The following is a 22,096-nucleotide window of genomic DNA, read 5'->3' on the forward strand; positions in this document are numbered from 1 at the left end:
TATGGGACCAAAAACGCTTGTAATCTGCCAAAAAGAAGCTTGTGTACTTTTTTGAGCTTTAGGCATTTTGCTTCAGGTGACAGAACACTCATATGTTAACAGGGGTTATTGAAATTAATGGGATTTTGCTTGTTGGGTATTTTGGAGCTTCAGAGCTGAGCTCTTTAAAAGCTGAAAAAAGCTCAGGTGTGAACATAGCCTTAAATTTAAACTGCTAAACACCTTTTTTATCAGCAGTTAGACCAGTCTTGTGACTTCTATCAGTGTTTGGTAAAGCTTGTAGGAGAAGTTTTCATTCTGTTCTCACTGTCCTATCAGGTTGCAGGACCCCTGACCCTCTCTGCCTGAACAGTGCCGATTTGCCCTGTGCTGATCACATGCACTCTCCCAAAAAAAACACAATGCAGAGGATTAACCCCTTAGGTTCCACAGTGAGTATAACAAGCATGCTTTACTGCATATACAGACTGATTTGACTGTTGTGGGTTTATCCTGCATGGTAAAAGACCAGGTTTACTTTTAGTTTATGTTTCAATGTGGTGGAAGACTATTATTACCTGATGACAAGTGATCATTCCAATGAGCTTTGACTCGCATCACCGAACAGCTGGGACAATTCACCTGTTTTTCTGTTTGTCGGAGGGGACAGGAATCAGACATTCAGTTGAAACACTTGTTCCTCATATCAAGTTAAAAAAGAGATGGGGCTAAGAGTGGACCTGATTTTATGCACGTATGCCTAAAGATGTTCTGCACCAAGTGGAGGAGATCACTGCTTGTTCTGTGTACAGCAATTGTTGCTATGCTGAAGGATTACTGTACAGACAAAAGCAAGAGTGGCATTTCATGGATGCCTTCACACTATTTTATCTATAGTGTGAATATCCTGTGATAAAGTTATTTATTCATGGGACAAAACGCATACATCTGAGCAAGTAGCATTGACACTCGCTAGATGGCAGCACAGCGGCTATTTCTGATGAATGCTATATAACCGCTTAGTAAATATTGCACTTTTGAGGGGGTCAGTCCATTAAAAATGGTTAAAGTGTTTCTAACCCCAGAACCCTGCATTTACTATATCTGGTCTCCCACAGTACACACAACAAGGAAATGTAATCTTTTTAGTAAATCTAAACGGCTAAATACCTTTTCTCATCAGCTGCATGTAGCAGTCTTGTGACTTCTATTAAAGCCTTGTTAAAACTTGTAGGAGGAGTTTTCATACTGCACTGGCTGTCCCTTTTAGGATGCAGGACCCTTGACACTCTGTCTGGACAGTGCTGATTGGCCCTATACTGATCACATGCACCCTCCCAAGAAAAAGAAAACGGTCTAGCAATACACACCAAACAGAGCATGTGCAGCCTGACTCTATAGACTCTGTCTTAGCTGGACATGTTGTGGAGACAATGCAAGAAGAGGAGGATCTGTGCATCCAGGATCAACAGCCTTTTTACACATTGCAGAAGATTATCCCCTTTGGTTCCACAGGGAGTATAACAAGCATGCTTTACTGTAGATACAGACTGATTTTTACTGTTGTGGGTTTAGTAACACTTTAAAGCTGAACTGCAGGAAGATACAAAAGTCACAAATGAATGCAGTTCTGTAATCACTGATACATAATTAAATGTATTCTTTTAAATACAAGCCGTGTAAGCACCTGAATTTTACTTGGTACCTTCCTCTAACAGTCTACTATACAACAGAGCTCAAACTGGGGGAAGAGACACAGCACAAGAAGCCAGTCAGGTTTCTCAGTGTCCAGTCCCAGGAGGATACATTAAGGTCCCTTTCACATGGAGTGGACTTTGATTAGATCAGCAGGGGATCCGTCCGCTGATCTAATCAGCCATTCAGGACTGTACCCATGCCAAAGGGTGTCACATTCAGCTGGTGGTACTCACTAAAACGCGACCCATTTTAGTGATTGAGGCTGCGCTGAAACTGCGTGTATGGAACAGGTTAGCAACACAGTGGATCATTATTTTAAGGGTTAAATACGGCGGCAAGGAGGTTCCTCCTAACCACCTATCAAATTCCCTCTGAAAAACAATACAGCATGTCTTTTTAGAGGGGTGGTGGTATAGCGGCACATATGAACGAGACCAGTTGGGGTTGGACTCTGGCTGGCTGAATTGTCCACGTTTCCTATATCTTTTTGAGATTCCAGTGATGAAAAATCTCAGAGTTCTTGATCTGCCTGTTACTTTCTCAATATTCATGAAATAGAAAAAGAAGGAAAGTGAGAACCTTTGCAATTAAGACAAAAAAGGAACAAACCTAAGAACTCAATGCAGTTCAAAAAACGTAAAAAAAAAAAAAAAAAGTACAAAAAAAGTTTAAAGTACACTAACCATTTTAGCTTGCTGTAAATGCAAGATAACTGAAAAACAACATAAGAATGCAATATAATATTCTAAGAAACAGGAAGCAATGGTATTTCCTGCCTTAATTTATTCACAGAATAAAATAACTATTTTGTCCAGCCCGGAGTTCGGTTCTTTTTATCACTTGATGGTTTTTGGCAATGAAAAAAGGAATTAGGCAAAGAAACAAACAGTCGTGTGATCCCACACCACTATTGCAACTCAAATAGGGCTGAAACAACTAATCGATTAATCGACAACTAAACGATTATGAAAATGGTTGACAACTATTATCATAATCGATTACTTGGTTAGTTGGCCTGCATACAGAATGCATTAGTTGTTTACATATATCAAGAAATACAGTGAAGGACACATACCGCTCAGTACAACGTCCATACATGTCAGCAAGTGCCTGAGAACATAGCTGATGCTACTAAACATCTTAGGAGAAAAGGGGAAAAGTCCTTCCAAGGGGGTCACAGTAATTGGACACTACGGTTGATTAGATTAAAATTTATTGTAGAAAAAAAACACACCATAGTATCAAATATAGCAAAAATACCAAGGATAATTAAACTGAGTATTACTCTCCAAGATAATTAAAAAGACAACGTTGTCATTAAAAAAAAAGTGAGAGATCGCAGCTGTGCACACATCCACACAATCAATCGTCTAGACATACAACCAGCTCTAAGGATAGGTTAGATATTAGTTGGCAATAAACTACATAAACTACCGTCCTACTGCCTAATTGAGCAATGAATTGTAGCTACCCCATGAAGGATATATAGCGGTTACCTGATTGATCTGTGGATGCATGGATCAGAACAGGTAGGTATTACATGGGCCATCCTATGTCGTGGGTCCAAATAGAAATTGGCAGTCCAGAGTTTTTTCCTTTCTGAAATACTTGGGACTAGAGGCTTTCATTTCCCTACAGTAGGCAGAAAGTGGTGCAGACTACAGTAGCCAGTAAGTAAGCCAGTAAGTAAGGCTGATAATCTTTGATGATCCTAGGAGCACTATCAAATCTATCATAACAAAATGGAAAGAAAATGGCACAACAGCAAACCTGCCAAGAGACGGCCACACACCAAAACTCACGGACCGGGCAAGGAGGGCATTAATCAGAGAGGCAGCACAGAGACCTAAGGTAACCCTGGAGGAGTTGCAAAGTTCCATAGCAGAGACTGGAGTATCTGTACAAAGGACGACAATAAGTCCATAAAGTTGGTCTTTTTAGCAGAGTTGCCAGAAGAAAGCCATTACTTTCAGCAAAAAACAAAATGCCACATTTTGAGTTTGCGAAAAGGCATGTGGGAGACTCCCAAAATGTATGGAGGAAGTAGATCTGGTCCAATGAGACTAAAATTTAACTTTTTAGCCATCAAAGAAAATGCTATGTCTGGCGCAAACCCAACACATCACATCAGCCAAAGAACACTGTGAAACATGGTGGTGGCAGCATCATGCTGTGTGGATGTTTTTCATCAGTCGGGACTGAGAAACTGGTCAGAGTTGGGGGAAAGATGGATGGTGCTAAATACAGAGATATTCTTAAGCAAAACCTGTACCACCCTGTGTGTGATTTAAGGCTAGAACGGAGGTTCACCATCCAGCAGGACAATGACCCCAAACACAATGCTAAAGCAACACTTGAATGGTTTAAGGGGAAACATGTAAATGTGTTGAAATGGCCTAGTCAAAGTCCAGACCTCAATCCAACAGAAAATCTGTGGTCAGACTTAAAGATTGCTGTTTACAAGCACAAACCATCCAACTTGAAAAAGCTGGAGCAGTTTTTCAAGGAGGGATGGGCAAAAATCCCAGTGGTAAGATGTGGCAAGCTCAGGGAGACTTATCCAAAGTGACTTGAACCTGTGATAACTGCAAAAGGTATCTCTACAAAGTATTGACTTTAGGGGAGTGAACAGTTAAGCACATTGACGTTTTCTGTTATTTTGTCCTATTTGCACAATAAAAAAATAAAAATAAAACATTTTCAAAGTTGTGGGCATGTTCTGTATATTAAATGATGCAAATCCTCAAACAATCCATGATAATTCCAGGTTGTTAGGCAACAAAACACAAAAAATGCCAAGGGGGTGAATACTTTTGCAAGGCACTGTATGCTTTTTTTCAGCCGCTGTGTATTTGGAAGTGTCAGATACTTTTCTCAATGCAAAACAGTGCTTTTTTTTGCTTGTTTGGTTCAATAGATTTCTATGGAGAAGCTGCAGAAAAGCATGTAGTGTATTTTTGCCGCAATTCGTTTTTTTTAAATCTGCCCAACAAAAAATTGTCCAAAAATAAAATTGAAAAACGCAAATCGCAGCAAAATGTCGTGTGTGCAAAAATGCAAAACAAAAGTAAACTGCATAGGTGTGAACCGAGCTTTATGCTGGCCAAACGTGTATCAATTTTCAGACAAAAATTTTCATATGAAAAATCTGAATGAAAGAATGTCATTTAAAAATTTCACTTGCTTTTAACATTCAGTTTTAAAATGAATGTAATTTCTGAACAAAAACCACATACACCGTCTGAAAATCCCTTTGACCAAGAAGTTTTCTGTTTTGCTCTTTTGAATTTTCCCGTTACTGTGGTCGAAAACGAGCGTCGATTCAAATTAAATATTTTTTGAAGTTTTTGTATGGCAAGCATAAGTGATCGCAGGCAGCTTTTATCAAGCCACCTGCCTATGACAAGGGAGTCTGCCATACATAATATATTACAGTTCTGCCTGAAAATCGGCAAAACAATGTAATTATATACAGTATATGTCTTCTGTCTGTTATTCTCAGCGTGGATTCAAGATTTTGCTCCCTAAGGGCCGGTTCACACAGCGAGGCGCGGCGAGGCGTCTCCGACTTGCCTCGCCGCGACCTGCGGGGACCTCAGCGGCGACTTGCAGAGGACTTCTGTATAGAAGTCAATGCAAGTCGCCCCCGAAGTCGCCCAGAAGTAGTACAGGAACCTTTTTTCTGAGTCGGAGCGACTCGAGTCGCTCCTCTCAGAACGGTTCCATTGTACAGAACGGGGGCGACTTGCGGGAGCGAGGCGAGGCGAGCCGTGTCGCCTCGCATCGCCTCGCTGTGTGAACCGGCCCTAACCATATAGTTGGTTATTTATATTTACAGTACTATTGCATATAGATATTTAAGAATAAATAGCTTTTTTTAAAACTTTAGATATTAACTAAATTATAAACCACACTTTATTTAACCACTGCAGTCCTGGAAGATTTGGCTGCTCAATGACCAGGCCATTTTTTGCGAGACGGCACTGCATTGCTTTAACTGCCAATTGCGGTCGTGCGACGCTGTACCCAAACACAATTGACATCCTTTTTTCCCCACAAATTGAGCTTTCTTTTGGTGGTATTTGATCATCTCTGCTGTTTTTTTTTTTTGCGCTATAAACAAAAATAGAACGACAATTTTGAAAAAACACAATTATGTTGTACGTTTTGCTATAATAAATATCTCCATTTTTTTTTTTTTTTAAAAGCTATTATTTTTCAGTTTAGGCCGATATGTATTGTTCTACATATTTTTGGTAATAAAAATCGCAATAAATGTATATTGATTGGTTTGCACAAAAGTTATAGCGTCTACAAAATAGGGTATAGATTTATGGCATTTTTATTATTTTTTTTTTACTTGCAATGGCGGCGATCTGCGATTTTTATCAAGACTGCAACGTTATGGCGGACACATCGGACACTTTTGAAACATTTTTGGGACGATTGACAATTATACAGCGATCAGTGCTATAAAAATGCATCGATTACTGTATAAATGTCACTGGCAGAGAAGGGGTTAACACTAGGGGGCGATCAAGGGGTTAACTGTGTGTCCCTGAGTGTGTGTTCTAACTGTGGGGGGAGGGGACTGACTATAGGAGATGGCAGATCGTGGTTCCTAGCTATTAGGAACTCACAATCTGCATCTCCTCTCCTCACAGAACAGGGATTTGTGTGTTTACACAAACACATCCCTGTTCTGCCTCTCGTGCCTGCGACCGCCGGACCGGAGCATCTGCACGCCCGCAGTCGTGCGATGGTGCCACGGTATAATGACGGCGGCTGGTCGGCAAATGATTAAGGTTATGATCTGATTAAACAATTGTTCAACTAATCAATTATAAAAATAATTGTTAGTTGCAGCCCTAAACTCAAAGATGGTATCCACGTATTTATAGGTGTTCATTTTGTTTTTATTTCTTAATTATCTTTTTTTAATTCTTTTATATTTAAGAGTCATTTTATTTTTTTAAACAGTCATTTGATCCCACCCAACTATTACAATTTAAGAATGGTATCTATGTATTTATGTAAGAGTTCATTTATCAACATTGCAATAAATTAGACTCTTTCCAAAACTATATCTTGTAACCCTTCAAAATAAAAAAAACAAGAAACACTAAGCACTAGCCTAACATGTCTATTTGGGTCCACATCTCCATGACCTGAGTGATTTTGGCAAATTAGGTCAGGTCTATCTGCAACTGGTTCGCCAAACACTTGGAGGCTCATACCCGTTGCTTCACTAAAGAGCGCTCAATCCATATCAGCCTTCGTCTTTCCTGTCTCCGACTTCAATCTCTCCCATCATCAGTCTTCTCCAGTGAGTTCAGCCTACATATTAAGCAGTCAAATTATTTGAGCTTTAGTTTCAGTGTCAGTCCTTCTAGTGAGCAATTTAGACTTATTTTTTGAAAACTAGCTGATTCGTTGTCATAACTGTCCAAGAAACTCTCAGCACTTTAATTCAGCACCACAGTTAAAAAGTCTTGATTTTTCCGATGCTTGCTTTTTTTTTTTTTTTTTTTTTTTTTTTACTAGAGCAATTATTGCTGCCATATTGTTCCACTGTGAAGACCATGTCTCTGGTTAAAAGAACTGTTGCCTCGGCTTTAAAAAGCACCAAAGAAAAACAAAAAACAAAAAAAACCCTAGTAAACGCGAACCCAAAGACATAGAATTGGAAGACATTTGCTCCTTGAGAAATAACAGACCAATCGCCAGCCACTATGCTTCAACAAGCCTAGCCAAGTTCTGACAAATGCCACTTTTCCCACTGAGGCTGGGTTCACACTTGAGAACGCAGTGGCACATAGCTGGAGTCTGGTGTGTCTCCATTCACCGCTTCAGGTCCAATTTCAGCCCAAATTTAGGGCTAAATTCGGACCTGAAACGGACCAAAAGACGCACAGGGCTCCTGTGCAATTAGCACCAGAGCCTCTGCGGAGATGTATGAACTGGCTCCATAGAGAGCTGCTTGCTCTGGGGGTACTCAGCAGGATGGAGGGGCTAGGAGCACCAAAGAGGGACCCCAGAAGAGGAGGATATGGGCTGCTCTGTGCCAAACCAACTGCACAGAGGAGGTAAGTATAACATGTTTGTTATTTTTAACGAAAAAATTTGACTTTAGTATCACTTGAATGGAGCTGAAGCACTGCTTCTTTTATGATAAAAGGTACAGACTTTTGGAAAAACAAATATACAGATGATGTATATTATGACTTGTCAAGGATTTATTCATGCAAACTTTTAAAGTACTGAAAGGCCAGCTTTAAGAATTCCACAAGATACAACGGAAAGGAAAAAGAGCATTGGTGGAATAATTTATGTTATTAGGTGCCCTTACCCAAGTGCCGCTTTGCTTTAAGTGTTTCCAAAACATTTTTCCTGAATTAAAACCTACCTTAACCTTTGTACAGATACAAAGCTGCACTATGCTTGTCAGCCAATTTCCCTTTCATGTACTGAGGCACTTGGCTGCCAGTTTCCCGAGAACTAGGTAATTTGGAAACAGGCTTATCCTTCCTTAGAATAAAAACAGCACATTTAAAAATATAACCATGTGTTAAAGTGTTTTTTTCCAATAGAAGAACAATGTTTAATAAAAAAATTTTTGCAAAGCAATGTTTCATTGAGCTGGCACTGCATTTACAGAAAAGCAGCAGCCCTTGCTATGATAAAAGAATAAATGGGGGAATATACAAAGAGTAGCACAGGTATAAAGCCTGCACCACTCTACTAAACTCCAAACTTTCTAAACAAAGGGACAATTTACTGTACTTCAGCCAGACAGTGGCTATTGGGAATAGAAATTGTCCTGGCATCAGTGGGAGTAGACAATGCAAATAATTCCTCCCCCAGCACATGTAAACATGTACTAGGGGGACGATTAGTGCCCTGTTGGCATCTATGCAGGGGCGTATCATGAAATCAGTGGGCCTGTTTACAAGATCAAAAGTGGGCCCTAGTGATCGAAGGGGAAATAATTTGTGCCGCAGCGAAAAGTGGGTGTGGTTTAAATTGTGCTAAACATTGGGCGTGGCTTAGGGGTGTGTGGCTAAATAGAAAACAAGATGAATTGCACATATGGCGCTGGATAGTATGTACAGGAAGGAGAAGCGTGGAGTGTATGGCTATCAGAGGAGGAAGGCAGCGTCACAAGAGGGGGTAGCAGGAACAGGAGGGGGGGGGGCAGTGTTACAGAAGAGAGGAGAACCTCTCCAGCATCAGGCAGTGGCGGTTGGTGGGGCTTATGCAGTCCCACTTAGGCATGGTGAGCGTGCGGGGTAAAGAGGTGCTCATAAGCCAGGGGTGTGGGGTCACTACGGGGATGGCATTGGTCAGGAGGCAGAGGGTTTAAGGCAGGTGTGCAGCTCTCAAAGCTGCTGTACTCCTTCTGCCAATCATGACATGCCAAAGAGGGCTGAGCCACTGGAGACATCCTGTGCCCTGTACCCTCTGCTCACCTCTGATGCCCGACTACCCCCTCCTCCCCATTGCCCCCATCTGGTCCCCTGCTCCACCCAGGCAGCAGGGTGGGCACTCTGCATGGATCACCAGCCATCCACCTGCAGACTGGGCTCCCGCTACTTAAATGAGGAGAACTTCTCATTCGTGATAGAGCAGACTGGTCCTACCCTCTCTCTACAACTGGCCTCCCCCTGTTCGCTGTGCCGATGTCAATGCCGTTGGTCGGTCGTACAGGGGATCCCTCTACAAAGGCATCTATACAGGCATCCATGGGTACAGTGTGGGTCAGAGCAGTGGGCCTGCCCCCCCACCCCAGGCCCGTATGCACCCATAAATAATACGCCACTGCATCTATGGGGGAAATAGTGCCCCATTGTTGATGTCAGTAGCAGGAATTAAGCCCCACTGTTGATGTCAGTGAAAGGAATAGTGTTTTGTATCAGTGGGAGGAAAGGTGCCCAAGGATTGGATAAAGACAAGCAAAGGGCCATAGTTTGGAGACCACAGTTCTAAACTGAGAAATGGAACAGATCCTGTTAATTAATAAAGGAGATGCAAGATCCACAAAGTAGCTTTCCCTACCTATATGCAAGTATTGTCCATGTAGTGTGTTTATAGGATGCCAGCAGGCAGTTCTATCCCTATATAGAAAACTGCCACAATCGTTTTGTTTGTTAGGTGTGGAACCCACACCAGTTGCCATTTCACGATGAAATACATGCTGGAGCAGATGGCACAGATAGACCTGGGACAAGGTGTATCTGTTTTTTTTTTTATGTAGTATGCATCATTCCCACCAGTTTCCTGTGCCTTTAAAATTTGTTAATGTTTAATTTGTTGCCATTCCTCTAACAGTCAAGTATATGTTACATGAATTCAGCTGTAAAACATGCAATGGGCTAACTGCTTAATCGCATTGACCGTTTTACAGCTGTATTCATGTTTTGTTTGTTTTTTTGTCTTTGTAATATCTTTTTATTATTTTTCCAATATAATTTTACAAGATAGGTTTACAAATAAACCCATTATCAGTCATAAATAAGTAAAAAGAAGGAAAATAGGTGGGAAAAAAAAGGGGGGGGGGGGGGGGGAAGAAAAAGGTAAGAAAATAAAACAAATTTGGGGAGGACAGGAATGTAAATATAGATACAATAAATACCATTATGCATTCCAAATACTACATAAGATTTAGAACAATTTCCCAATAAATATACTTTCTAGCAGAAAAAATGCAATTCATGTGATTTAATAAAGAGACTGCATTTTGTTGACCCATCCGGGTGGTGACTTTCTCCAGTGGATTGTGTCTTGTGGAGGCATTTGAAGCCTTATAGTGCAGTGGTCATCAACCCTGTCCTCAGGACCCACTAACAGGCCAGGTTTGCAAGATAACTGAAATACATCACATGCAATATCATTTACTACTCAGTGATTGCAGTATTCTAGTCTGCATCTCCCTAAGGTAATACATAAAACCTGGTCTGTTAGTGGGCCCTGAGGACAGGTTTGATGACCACTGTCATAGTCTGAACACCGGGTCTGGAGCTATGGATTGACAAGGTGGTAGCACCGTTACACCTGATTCCAGTCAAGTATAGGATCATCGGTTCAAATCCCAACGAAGGCACTACCGGCCTAGAGTTTGCATATTCCCCCTGTGCCTGCATGGGTTTTCTCTGGGTACTCCGGTTACCTCCCACACTCCAAGGACATGCTGGGAGGTTAATTGGCTTCTTTCTAAATTGGCTCTACTAGGTTTATATATGAATGTGAGCTAGGGACATTAGATTGTAAGCTCCTTGATGGCTGGGGCTGATATGAATGTACAATATTATATATATATATATATATATATATATATACTTCGTAAATTGACAGTAAATGTATGTATTTATTACATGTACTGCTATATAAGTACATGTAAGAAATAAATAAAAAGTATATTAAAAAAAAAAAATAATAATTAAAGAACAACTCTGGACAAAAAATAAAAATGATACAATGCAATTTGTCAATAACATTAGCAAAGCATTGCCCCAGAAACAAATATTATCAACCTACTGCTCAGGTCAGTAGATCCATTATCTTTCCTGTTTGCTGTTAACGAACTAAGCTGTCCAGCAAAATTTTCAGTTACAAGGGTTGTGAAAATACATAATAAACTAAATAGAGTGCTACAAGGGCCAGCTTTTATTCCTATGGACTAAACGACTTATTCTCTCCCCCCCCAAAAAAAATATAAAAATCGTCTTATTGTAATGGTGGGGGAGGGTTTAAAGTACCAATGGCCACCAGTGATAGCACTTTCATATCTTCCCGACGTTCCCCTTTAAAGTTTGGTCTAGTGACTAATAATGCCCAACTGAAGCTTCAGTTTAATCAGCTAAATACGTCAGTGCCCGAGCTGTCCAGTCAGGCAGAGCTTAAAAGGTCTGACTCAGCAGTGAAGGTGTCAGACCTCTGCAGAGAGACTACTGCTTTCAGAGAACAAGCAGCTACCAGCACAGGACAGGCTTTTTCTATGCAGACTGTGGCTTTTTTTTTAGCAAGAAAATAAACCATACTTGGACAATTTTGTTTGCTGCACCTCAATCCAAAAACATACTGGTATTTTAATATTTAAGTGCATACAGCTGCGTTAGGGACATCCCGTGGTATGCTGCACTGAAACAGGAACCAAAATACAAAAGTTTCTTGCAAAGCAACATTCCATTATGATTACTTCATATTGTTATTGCTAATTATTATTCATATGCAAGAACACTTTCAGCCACAAAACCAGATTACCTATTGTGTATAAATGAATGGCATATTTGCCAGCGGTCCCGGGATGTTTGGAAAGGCCAAAAGGGTGGAGCTTTGAAAATGAAGTGAGAATGGATGGCGCTGAGCAAAGCTATATTTATGGTCTAAGTAGGGTGGGGCTTGTTTCAAAGCTGGGATTTGTTCAGGGAAGGTTGGTGATAGAAATACGTACGTCAACACTGTTGTGTCAAACCGGCTGCTGAAATTTGATAATCAGATTTATGCTCTAATAAATAATCCCTAATCAGATCTCTTTTGTGCATTTTGCAAAAAGGGTTCCACTCTATGATCCCGCATCACAGCATCTCTGAGTTCTGAAATCATTCAGCCTGTGCTTGTTCAGCTTATTGTAGTTCCAAGAAAACAAGACCTCTGGTCGCATGCCAAACCAAACCTTAATCTGTGTAACGAAACCTTTATTCTGAAACTGAAAAGAAAACAAACTTCTTCCAAGTGTGGTCACCGTAGCATATAACGTTTGCCAAATCACTTATGATCATACTTAGTGCTGTCTTTGGATGCAAATGGCTGGCAGAACTAGAGCTAGCCATACACCAGTAGATTTTCTTGCAAAGACTTTCGTTTTTGGAATTTTTGTTTGATCCATGAAGAGCTAATGGGGACGTATAGAGAATTTTTTGACCAAAGTGAGCCGAAAAATCAAAGGATGGAAATTTTTTTCTTTTTTGCCCTAATGAGAGACTAACCGTGATTGGGGTTCCCAGTTGGCAAAAATCATTATTGCAATGCGCAAGTGCTTGAAAAACTTTAATCCGAAAGTAGAATTTTTGGTGCATGAACAATTGTTTGTTTATTTAAAGCAGGGGTCTCCAAACATTTTAAACAAATTGTCCTTCAGATATTAGGGGGGCCAGACTGTCACCAGTGGGAGGAGAAAAACGACTACTGGCATATAGCTAGCTTAACCAAAATATTCACAAGTCATTGGGGGTTGGTAGATGCAAATTAAACCTTGAGCAAGGAATAAGGTCAATCAGTGAACTTTACATGTAGCTAACACAATGGAGAAACCATTACAGATGGGCTAAAAGTAAAAAAAAAAAACAACAAACAAATATTAGAGCGTCCCTCCTATCCGACAATGCTCAGATCTGGGAAAGGACCAACATTCGGCTAGTTGCTAGCATATGGACTTCCTCCATATACTCCCCCCTCCCATATCACAATAACAGACCCACTGATAGGTCACCCACAGCCATGGCATTACACTGTAGTATGTGGGCAGGGGGCATTCATATTTACAACCACCAGTATGTGACAACATGATGGGAGGTTCTTTAACCAGCACTGTGGGCATAAATGTTAAGTTCCAGAAACGTCTTCATGTCCTTTACCTCCCTAAAACGAAGTGATGTTTAGTAAGTTCTAGATAAACCGGGAGCTTCACAATGTCTCACAGCAGGTAGCTGTGACAGCAGTACATAAATTAGTAAGGCAGTTATATAAATTTCTTTTCAAATGGGTGTTATCAACAGTTTAATGAACCTTTACACCTCTACACTGTAATTATAGGCAATTCTGGATTCTAGGAAGCCAGGATCAGACGTCACGGTGTCCTAAATGTCTAAAACAGTCACCTCTCCCTACTGTGTCAACAGGCGACTCTTTCAATGCCAGACGCGCTTTAGATTTCCCTGAAGCTCTCAAGCTTTATTTTGTCTAAAATATGAGATTAGCACTTCTTTCTCAACTCAGTTGCCCTGACTTTTATGTAGAAGGACAAAAGAGGAAATCTGACCATAGGGCATTAAAATAATACAAAAAGTGCTAGAACTACATTGTAATTAATTAATGAAGATACAAGAATATATAGGATTATGCATACGAATATTGTTATGCAGATCTACCCCTTTCTCTGCGCGACAGAAACAGACTTTCCGAAATTGCGAAAGTAAGTCTATTACTGAACTGTAAGAATTGTATTGTGCAGACAAAGTTTGATATCATATGGAAACCCTGGATTAAATATTATACGTCAGATAATATTGACAATCGAGTTTTATTGTTATGGTGATTAAGATTTTTTATAGAATTACAACATTAGCTGATATATAAAACCTCCTCCGGAGAATTATTCCCTCCCCTTCCCCTCCTATATACCTTTTATGTTCTTCCCTTACTATATAATACTTACTATAAACATACTTTAAAAGTTATGGTCAAAACTTTAAAATCATATATTTTCTTTTAGACATATTTATATTTTCTTGGGATTAAAATGTTTAAAACTCAGCTATAAGAATGTTTTCAAATTCTAAAATATATAAGGCCATTTATTGTCATTCCCACGAGAATATCTTGAAATTCTTCTTTGCTTTGTATCATCCGTACTTCAATATGTCTACTTTTTATTTCTGGTATCACATAATTTGTCTTATATTCTGTACATGTAATTTATTTTAACATAAAATAAAAATTTTTGAACGAGTAAAAAAAATTGTATTGTGCAGTTGGCATGTTATGAGTTTTTGACACTTCTGCTACTTAGCTGCAGATTAGCTTCTCCATGAAGTTGCTCGCAATAAGGTTGTACCCACTAATACATTTTGTGTCACCTAAGTGTTCTTCAAAGTGACTGGTTAAAATAATCTAAAATTATATATAATTATATATACATATATATATATATACATATATACATTACTATGTAATGGTGAAAAAAAAAATCTATTCCCCGTTATGGGGTTTCCAGGTAAGGAAGTGAAATGTCTTCTCAACCTTGCTATGTATCCTGCACTACAATCCTTACCATGAGGTCCACTGGTAGGAAGACTCCCATTTGCAGATGAGGATGGGTTCCAAAACCCACTGAATATAGCAGTTATTTTCTACTTCGTGTTGCACACATCTACAACCTGCCCCATGAGAAAGGTAGCCATTGGGGAAATGGTGTAAAGCAGAGCTTTAAGACTTTTTACTTACTGCCCCAAATTGATAGGCTAGGGCATTTGAATTGTCAATGGGAATGAACAGAGAAATAGATTTGTGTACCTAAAGGTTCACACCTTGTTTTACAACACCAACATTCCCAAAAAATTCCCTTTAGTAGAATGCCAATCCACCCTTTCACAGTTAGGTCAAAGTATACTTTGGGCCTGAATTGTAGCCAGACAGCTCTTCCTAGGTGCCGTGCTTTCAATGTCTGTCTCACCTAACCAGTCTCCAAATCTTTCACACCAGACTACGTAGAGTTCAGGTGCCAATACGGGAGGTTATGGTGGTCAGCATTGAAGGAGGTGACATGCATGATTTGTCCCAAATAGAACTGCTTGCCTTTTGGAGCCCTTCAAAGTCTCAGTAGGAGTCCCTTTTTCATATGGAAATCCAGCATGCAATTACATATAACATATACAATACATAGGTATAACTTTTAGCATGTCAGCTAAAAGCACAGAACTCATCTATTTATTTACTCACTGTTACATACAGCTACTAGCCAATATCTTCAGAATCAGTTGAAGAACTTCTATTTAGGCTCAGGAAAAAGAAAACCCTTTTCTGATGTTGGGTTGGAATGGGCACATAGAAACAATGAGCCATCCTCTCTACCACACACAGACTGCAACCTCTTCATCTTGAAAGACTTGTTATTATGTTTAAAATTGACGTTCACAAGCCAGGAAGTGCTGTACGTTTTGGCACCACAGGAAAGCCTTAATAATAGATTCTAAGGCTGCAACAGTGCAACTCGCCTTGAGTTTACGTAACGGCTTTATTCCGATTTTTACTGAAAGTGAAATGGGTGCATCCAAATAGCTTTAGGCGCTGCATGCAAATTAATAGACACACTTAGTAGATAAAGCTCAGGTTGGACAGGTTTGTTTTTTATTCTAGTCTTAAAAAAAAAAAAAAAAAAGAAGACGTAGGAAAGCACACAAATGGTCCTCCATGCCAAAATTCTGTTGTAAACAGGCTCCTTAGCATCTACTGTATAAACATGAAAAAAATGTGCAGCGCTAATAAGACGTGTAAGCCCCAAGTCTAAACCTACGGAATGGTAAACGTACTACTAAAATGGTGCAAACATTGTCATGGTGATTAAACCAAGAGGTAAAGTGCATGTGAAAAAGTTGTGCAAATTAAACAATATAATATGATCAAATCAAAAATAGCATGAGTCAAATGCTACCATAATGACCGGCTGAACTAATTCAGGCATATATGACAATGTATAAAAAAAAAAAAGTGCATGTGCTATAGTGTTCAAATACACAAAAACACATTAAGACAGTGATAAGTCCACAAATAATTGTATCAAAATGTGCTACACAGAGGATGTTCTTGGTAGGATATATAGATATTAGTATATCCTAAAGAACACAGATGGCGGTATTTCAATGTTCAAAATGAACAGGGCCCCAAGGATTGTGTTTCCAACACCCAGAGGAGGTGTAGGTACTCTTACCATGAGTTGTAGACCCACATGCCAGCGGCGGTGGCGAGTCATACAGGCATAGATGGAAATGTGGATATCAGGCTATGATCTCTGAGTGGACAAGATGAAAGCGTACACCGGCAATGATGCAGGAACCAGGAACTTAACCACAATCTCCTGATGTTATGCAGTATCCACAAATATCTCATCCATCAAAGATGAAAATGGTGATCATACAAGAAAAAAAAAAAAAAAAAAAAAAGACGGCTTCCACATAGCATAGACTAAAAACGTAGGGCTTTAATATAAAAGAGTACAAACATCACTCCAGATGTATACAATAAAATTGTGATCACAAAAAAGCATGTAAAACAGGCACAGGGTGTAGGGCTTAGCAGGCAGTAACCCAACGCGTTTCATCCGACAGGACTTCAACTGGGGTGTAAACCATCTTTGATGGATGAGAAATTCGTGGATACTGCATAACATCAGGAGATTGCAGTTAAGTTCCTGGCTCCTGCACCTCTTATCTGTTGCATCATCGCCGGCGTAAGTCTTCATCTCGTCCACTCCAGGAGATCGTAGCCTGATATCCACGTTTCCATCTATGTCTGTATTACTCACCGCCACTGGTGTGTGGGTCTACAACTCATGGTAAGAGTACCTACCCCTCCTCTGGGTATTGGAAGCACAATCCTGAGTGCCTTTTCATTTTGAACATTGGAATACCACCATCTGTGTTCTTTAGGATATACTAACATCTATATATCCTACCAAGCAATTTTTGAATTGTCAATGTATTTTGTTTCAGCACTGATGAAGGGGGGCTGTCAGATACTGAAATGTGTATGGGTGCCGTTTAATTTCTTTTATCACATTTTGACCTACAATGAGTGAATATAGACTTTTAAAATGATTGTCTAGTGCTCATTTTCTCAATTTCATTATAATTTTTTTGCCATTTTGTTTTCAGAACTGATGAAGGGGGCAGTAAGCCCCTAAATCGTGTTGCCTGCTTTAAAAAAAAAAATTGTGCTACTTGTTATTGGAATATCAATGTATTTTGTTTCAGCGCTGATGAAGGGGGACAGTCAGTCCCTGAAATGTGTTGGCTGCTTTTTCATTTCTTTTTTTGCTACTTGTGTTTGAAATATCAATGTACTTGTTTCAGCGCTGAAGAAGGGGGGACAGTCAGCCACTGAAATGCGTTGGCAGCTTTTTAAATTCCTTTGTCACATTTTAACCTAGAGTAAATGAATATGGACTCTTAAGATGATGGTCTGGTGCTCTTTCTAAATTTTTATATTTGTGTTGCTATTTGCGTCTCTGCTATGGGAGAATTCACCTCCCTTCTCTTCACAGCAATGTTTTCTGACTTCCAAAATTGACAGCTGTCCCCAAGACAGGAACTGAATTATCTATTTTCTGGACAACTGCTGGGATCCCCTCTCATTTTGGGAATTTTTCCTCTCGCTTCCTGGAAAGGGAGTGAGGAGGAAAAAAACATGACGACAATTAAATATAGTTAGATAAGGTCCTATCTCTTCCTAATTTTATCCCAAACACAAAACCTTTGTCTGGAACGCTACTTTAATACATACACCTATCAGCCATAACGTTAGAATCACTGACAGGTTACGTGAATAACACTGATGATCTCGTTACACTGGCATCTGAAAGTCGGGGAGATATACTGGCAGCAAATAAACATGTTGTCCCTGAACTTAATTTGTTCAAAGCAGAAAATGTGGGCATTGCAGTTTATTCTGTACGGGGCTGTGTAGCCAAAGACCAGTCAGGGGGTCCACGCTCACCCAGGTCCACAGCCAAATGCACCTAATATGCCCATGTGAGCATCAGAACTTGATCATTGAGCAATGGATGACGGTGGCTTGGTGTGATGGATCATATTTTCTTTTACCCCATGTGAATGGCCAGGTGTCTGTGCATCGCTTACCTGGAGAAGAGATGGCACCAGGATGCACTATGGCAGGGGTAGGCAACCTCGGCACTCCAGCTGTGGTAAAACTACAAATCTCATCATGCCTCCGCCTCTAGGAGTCATGTTAGATGGGACTTTAGTTTCACCACAGCTGGATGGCCGAGGTAGCCCACCCCTGCACTATGGGAATAAGGAAAACCGGCGCGGGCAGTGTGATGCATTGAGCAATGTTCTGCTGAGAAACCTTGGGTCCTGCTATTCATATGGAAATTACCTTGACACGTCCAACCTACCTAAACATTGTTACTAACCAAATACAACCTTTCACGGAAACAATATTTCCTGCTGGCAGTGACCTCTTTCAGCGGGATAATGCATCCTCCCACACTGCCAACATGGTTCGAGAATGGATTGAGGAACACGAGTTTGAGGTGTTGGCTTGGCCTCCAAATTATCCAAAGCTCAATCCAATCGAGCACCTGTGGGATGTGCTGGAAAAACAAGGCCGATCCATGGAGGCCCCACCTTGCAACTCACAGGACATAAAGGATCTGCTACCAACAGCTAAATGCCAGATACCACAGCATACCTTCAAAGGGTCTAGTGCAGTGATGGCGAACCTTGGCACCCCTGATGTTTTGGAACTACATTTCCCATGATGCTCATGCACTCTGCAGTGTAGTTGAGCATCATGGGAAATGTAGTTCTAAAACATCTGGAGTGCCAAGGTTCGCCATCACTGGTCTAGTGGCATACATGTCTTGATGGATCAGAGCTGTACTGGCGGCAAAATGGGATGGTCATAAAGTTATGGTTGATTGGTGTAAACTGATTCCTCTGAGCGGTCACTTTACATCATTTTATTTATGGAATGTAGACTAAAAATCTCTGCTCATATAGTAGTTCCTATGTAATTATCAAGATGGAAGTTACTTGGCCATTTTTTAAAATTGAACAGAACTAAAACCCAGAATTCTTTACTTGACCTAGGCCAGTGATGGCGAACCTTGGAACCCCAGATGTATTAGAACTACATTTCCCATGATGCTCCACTACAATGCTGAGTGCATGAGCATCATGGGAAATGTAGTTCCAAAACATCTGGGGTGCCAAGGTTCGCCACCACTGACCTAGGCCCTAGGAGGGTGTCCATGGACCATCAGCTCCAGCCCTGAATACAACATTTCATGATCCATGTTGGCCTTACAATCATTTTATGCTTATATAAGCAAATTATTACTTACCTTCCACTGCAAGGAGTGAAACCACTGATCTCTCAGATAGCTGTTTGCAGCCTGTAAAGAAATAACAAATATTAGATAGTACAATAAAACAGAAAAAAATGTAAGACTAGTATGTCCAAGTAGCAAGTCATTATTACAGTGCAGTATACATGTCAAGAGTTATGGAGACTGTCATAGCTTGTTTCCTTCTAAAAATGATAATTGCCTGGCTGTGCCTGGGTTTAACAGATTGTTCTATCCCTAGAAATCACAAACATCTTTTTTCAAGCAAGAGATGCCATGCCACCCTATTCTTTACCTGTGTCACTGACGGAGTGGAGGACCACCAAGCTCAGAATTTTTTCCCCCATGAAAATAGTCCACTAGAGTTCCCAAAAGTATCCAACGCTGTTTGGGGGCTCACCACTACTCTCTTCATCAAGAAATGAATAATCGGTAGTAGACATGCTACTCCGTGGCTAGCCGTAGCCCGTTTTCCATCCTAATGCCGCTGAATGACAGTGATAGCACCCATCCTACGCTTTCTGGCTCATGGTCATCAGGGCTGCTGAGAATTAAACATTGACTTGAGTTAAGGCGTCACAGATTGTCTCCATGTGCTCCAAGCAGTTTACCTTTACAGTCAACACAACCAACCTCTGTAATCACAATCAAACCATATTTATTTCCTGGAATCTCCTCTGGTAAATATCTTACCTTCCTGCTATGGACACATTAGTGGCTTCCAGGCAGGCAGGTCGGTGTGGTGTCCAAAAAACAATGGCTCTTTAGTATCTGCTTCCTGCAGTGTATGTCAATATTTGCTCCGTGCTGGGTACACATTTAATCAGGGCAGCAAAGTCTGTTATTGAAAATGAACAATACGGCTTTTTTTTTTTTTTTATTATTATTATTTCAGCAGCTAAATTGATGAGGGAACAGCATCTCTAGTCACAGGCTCACATTATAAACTGGGGCTCAGAAATAGAAGTGGCCAAATGATAAGTAAACCGGCAGGTTTGCCAAGGGTGAGTTTATTTTCCCTTTTGACCTTTTATTGTGTTTACCCTGAAGTACCTGTCAAAGAACCGCAGGACTGTGTGGAGAGGCCGAGATGCCTCACCTGTTGTGTACACAGTACAGTCGGCCATTTTGATCCCTGAACTACGGGTACCCACAAACAAGGTGATTGCAGCCTGAATCAGCAAATAAAGCTGAACTCCTGGCAAACTTACAGCGGTAAAAAGTCTACTTTATTTATACCTGTGGTAAGCCTACAACATGGCTGACCTGTAGGTACAGTAAATATCGCTGAAAAATGCCCCGTTTAGGAGATGATATCTATGTTAACCACTTGAAGAGCAGGCTTTTTTCTGGCACTTTTTGTTTACAAGTTCAACCACTTCCCATCTGGGTTAATTCTGGCACTTTGCTCCTACATGTAAAAATCAACTTTTTTTTTTGCTAGAAAATTACTTTGAACCCTCCAAACATTATAGATTTTTTTTTAAGCAGAGACACTAGCGAATAAAATGGCGGTCATTACAATATTTTATGTTGCATTGGACAGATCGCTGTGCAAATACAGTGTAAGTTTTGGGGAAAAAATACACTTTAAATAATTGAAAAAAAAAAAAAAAAGTAAAGTTAGTACAATTTTTTTGTGTAATGTGAAAAATGTTATGCTGAGTAAATACTTAACATTTCATGCTTTAAAATTTCACACGCTCGTGGACTGGCGACAAACTACAATACTACAAAATCTCCATAGATGATACGTTACAGAGGTGGCCCTGTAGAATTATTGCTCTTGCTCAAACAATTGCGGCGATACCTCAAGTGTGGTTTGAAGACCGTTTACATATGCAGGCGCGACTTAAGTATGCGTTCGCTTCTGCGCACAAGCTTGGAGGGATGGGGCACTTTAAAGTTGTTTTTTATTTATGTTGCTATTTATTTTTACACTGTCCCTTTAATTTTTTATTTTTTTTTATCACATTTTTTTTCCTATTACAAGGAACGTAAACATCCCTTGTGATAGAAATAAGCATGACAGGTCCTCTTTATTGAGGATATCACATTTAATCAAAAGTAAAGTCATTAATATCCAGCACAATAGTGAGGGATGTACTTATTGCATAGTCAAAAAAAATCCAAAAGTAGGAATAAAGCAAAAGTAATAGTACACTGTGCCGCCTTCCTTTAGGAAACAAGGGGTTAACTCTCGGCTATAGATCTATTAACAGGTAGCCAAAGCATAGAGGACTCATAGCTCCATGTTGCAGTAACTTGGCAATTCACTCATCGCAGGCTGCTGTCTACTTGAAAAACACTATTTTAATCTCAAGTTGAGATGACCAAGGATCAGACAGCGCTGCGCCAAGACAGTCACCAGAGTACCTCTATTCACGATGAGCGGCGTCCTATAGTGTATGTCCGGGAGACATTGGGTTGGCATTCCATGACTCCCAGTGTGTGGTGAGGAGGCGAGGAGCCTGAGTCGCCGGGAATGACCGAAAAAGGGCAACCACTACCGTTCGGAAAATGGAGCTCCCGTTCGGAAGGAAAGGGCGATCAGTG

The 22,096-nt window shown here is 40.3% G+C and overlaps 1 protein-coding gene across 4 annotated transcripts in view; it reads right to left on the bottom strand.

The window, feature by feature from the left end:
* CMIP (c-Maf inducing protein) overlaps positions 1–22,096 on the bottom strand; it is a 259,986-nt gene that overhangs the window by 134,449 nt on the left and 103,441 nt on the right. For all 4 annotated transcript variants that reach the window (XM_077454627.1, XM_077454636.1, XM_077454645.1 and 1 more), the window contains exon 3: positions 19,538–19,588. In XM_077454627.1, coding sequence (XP_077310753.1) covers positions 19,538–19,588 — 51 coding nt within the window. The remainder of the gene's footprint in view (positions 1–19,537; positions 19,589–22,096) is intronic.

Source organism: Lithobates pipiens, unplaced genomic scaffold, assembly GCF_037356315.1.
Source record: "Lithobates pipiens isolate NorthernLeopardFrog02 unplaced genomic scaffold, aLitPip1_a1.2 Scaffold_10, whole genome shotgun sequence".
Lineage (NCBI taxonomy): Eukaryota > Metazoa > Chordata > Amphibia > Anura > Ranidae > Lithobates > Lithobates pipiens.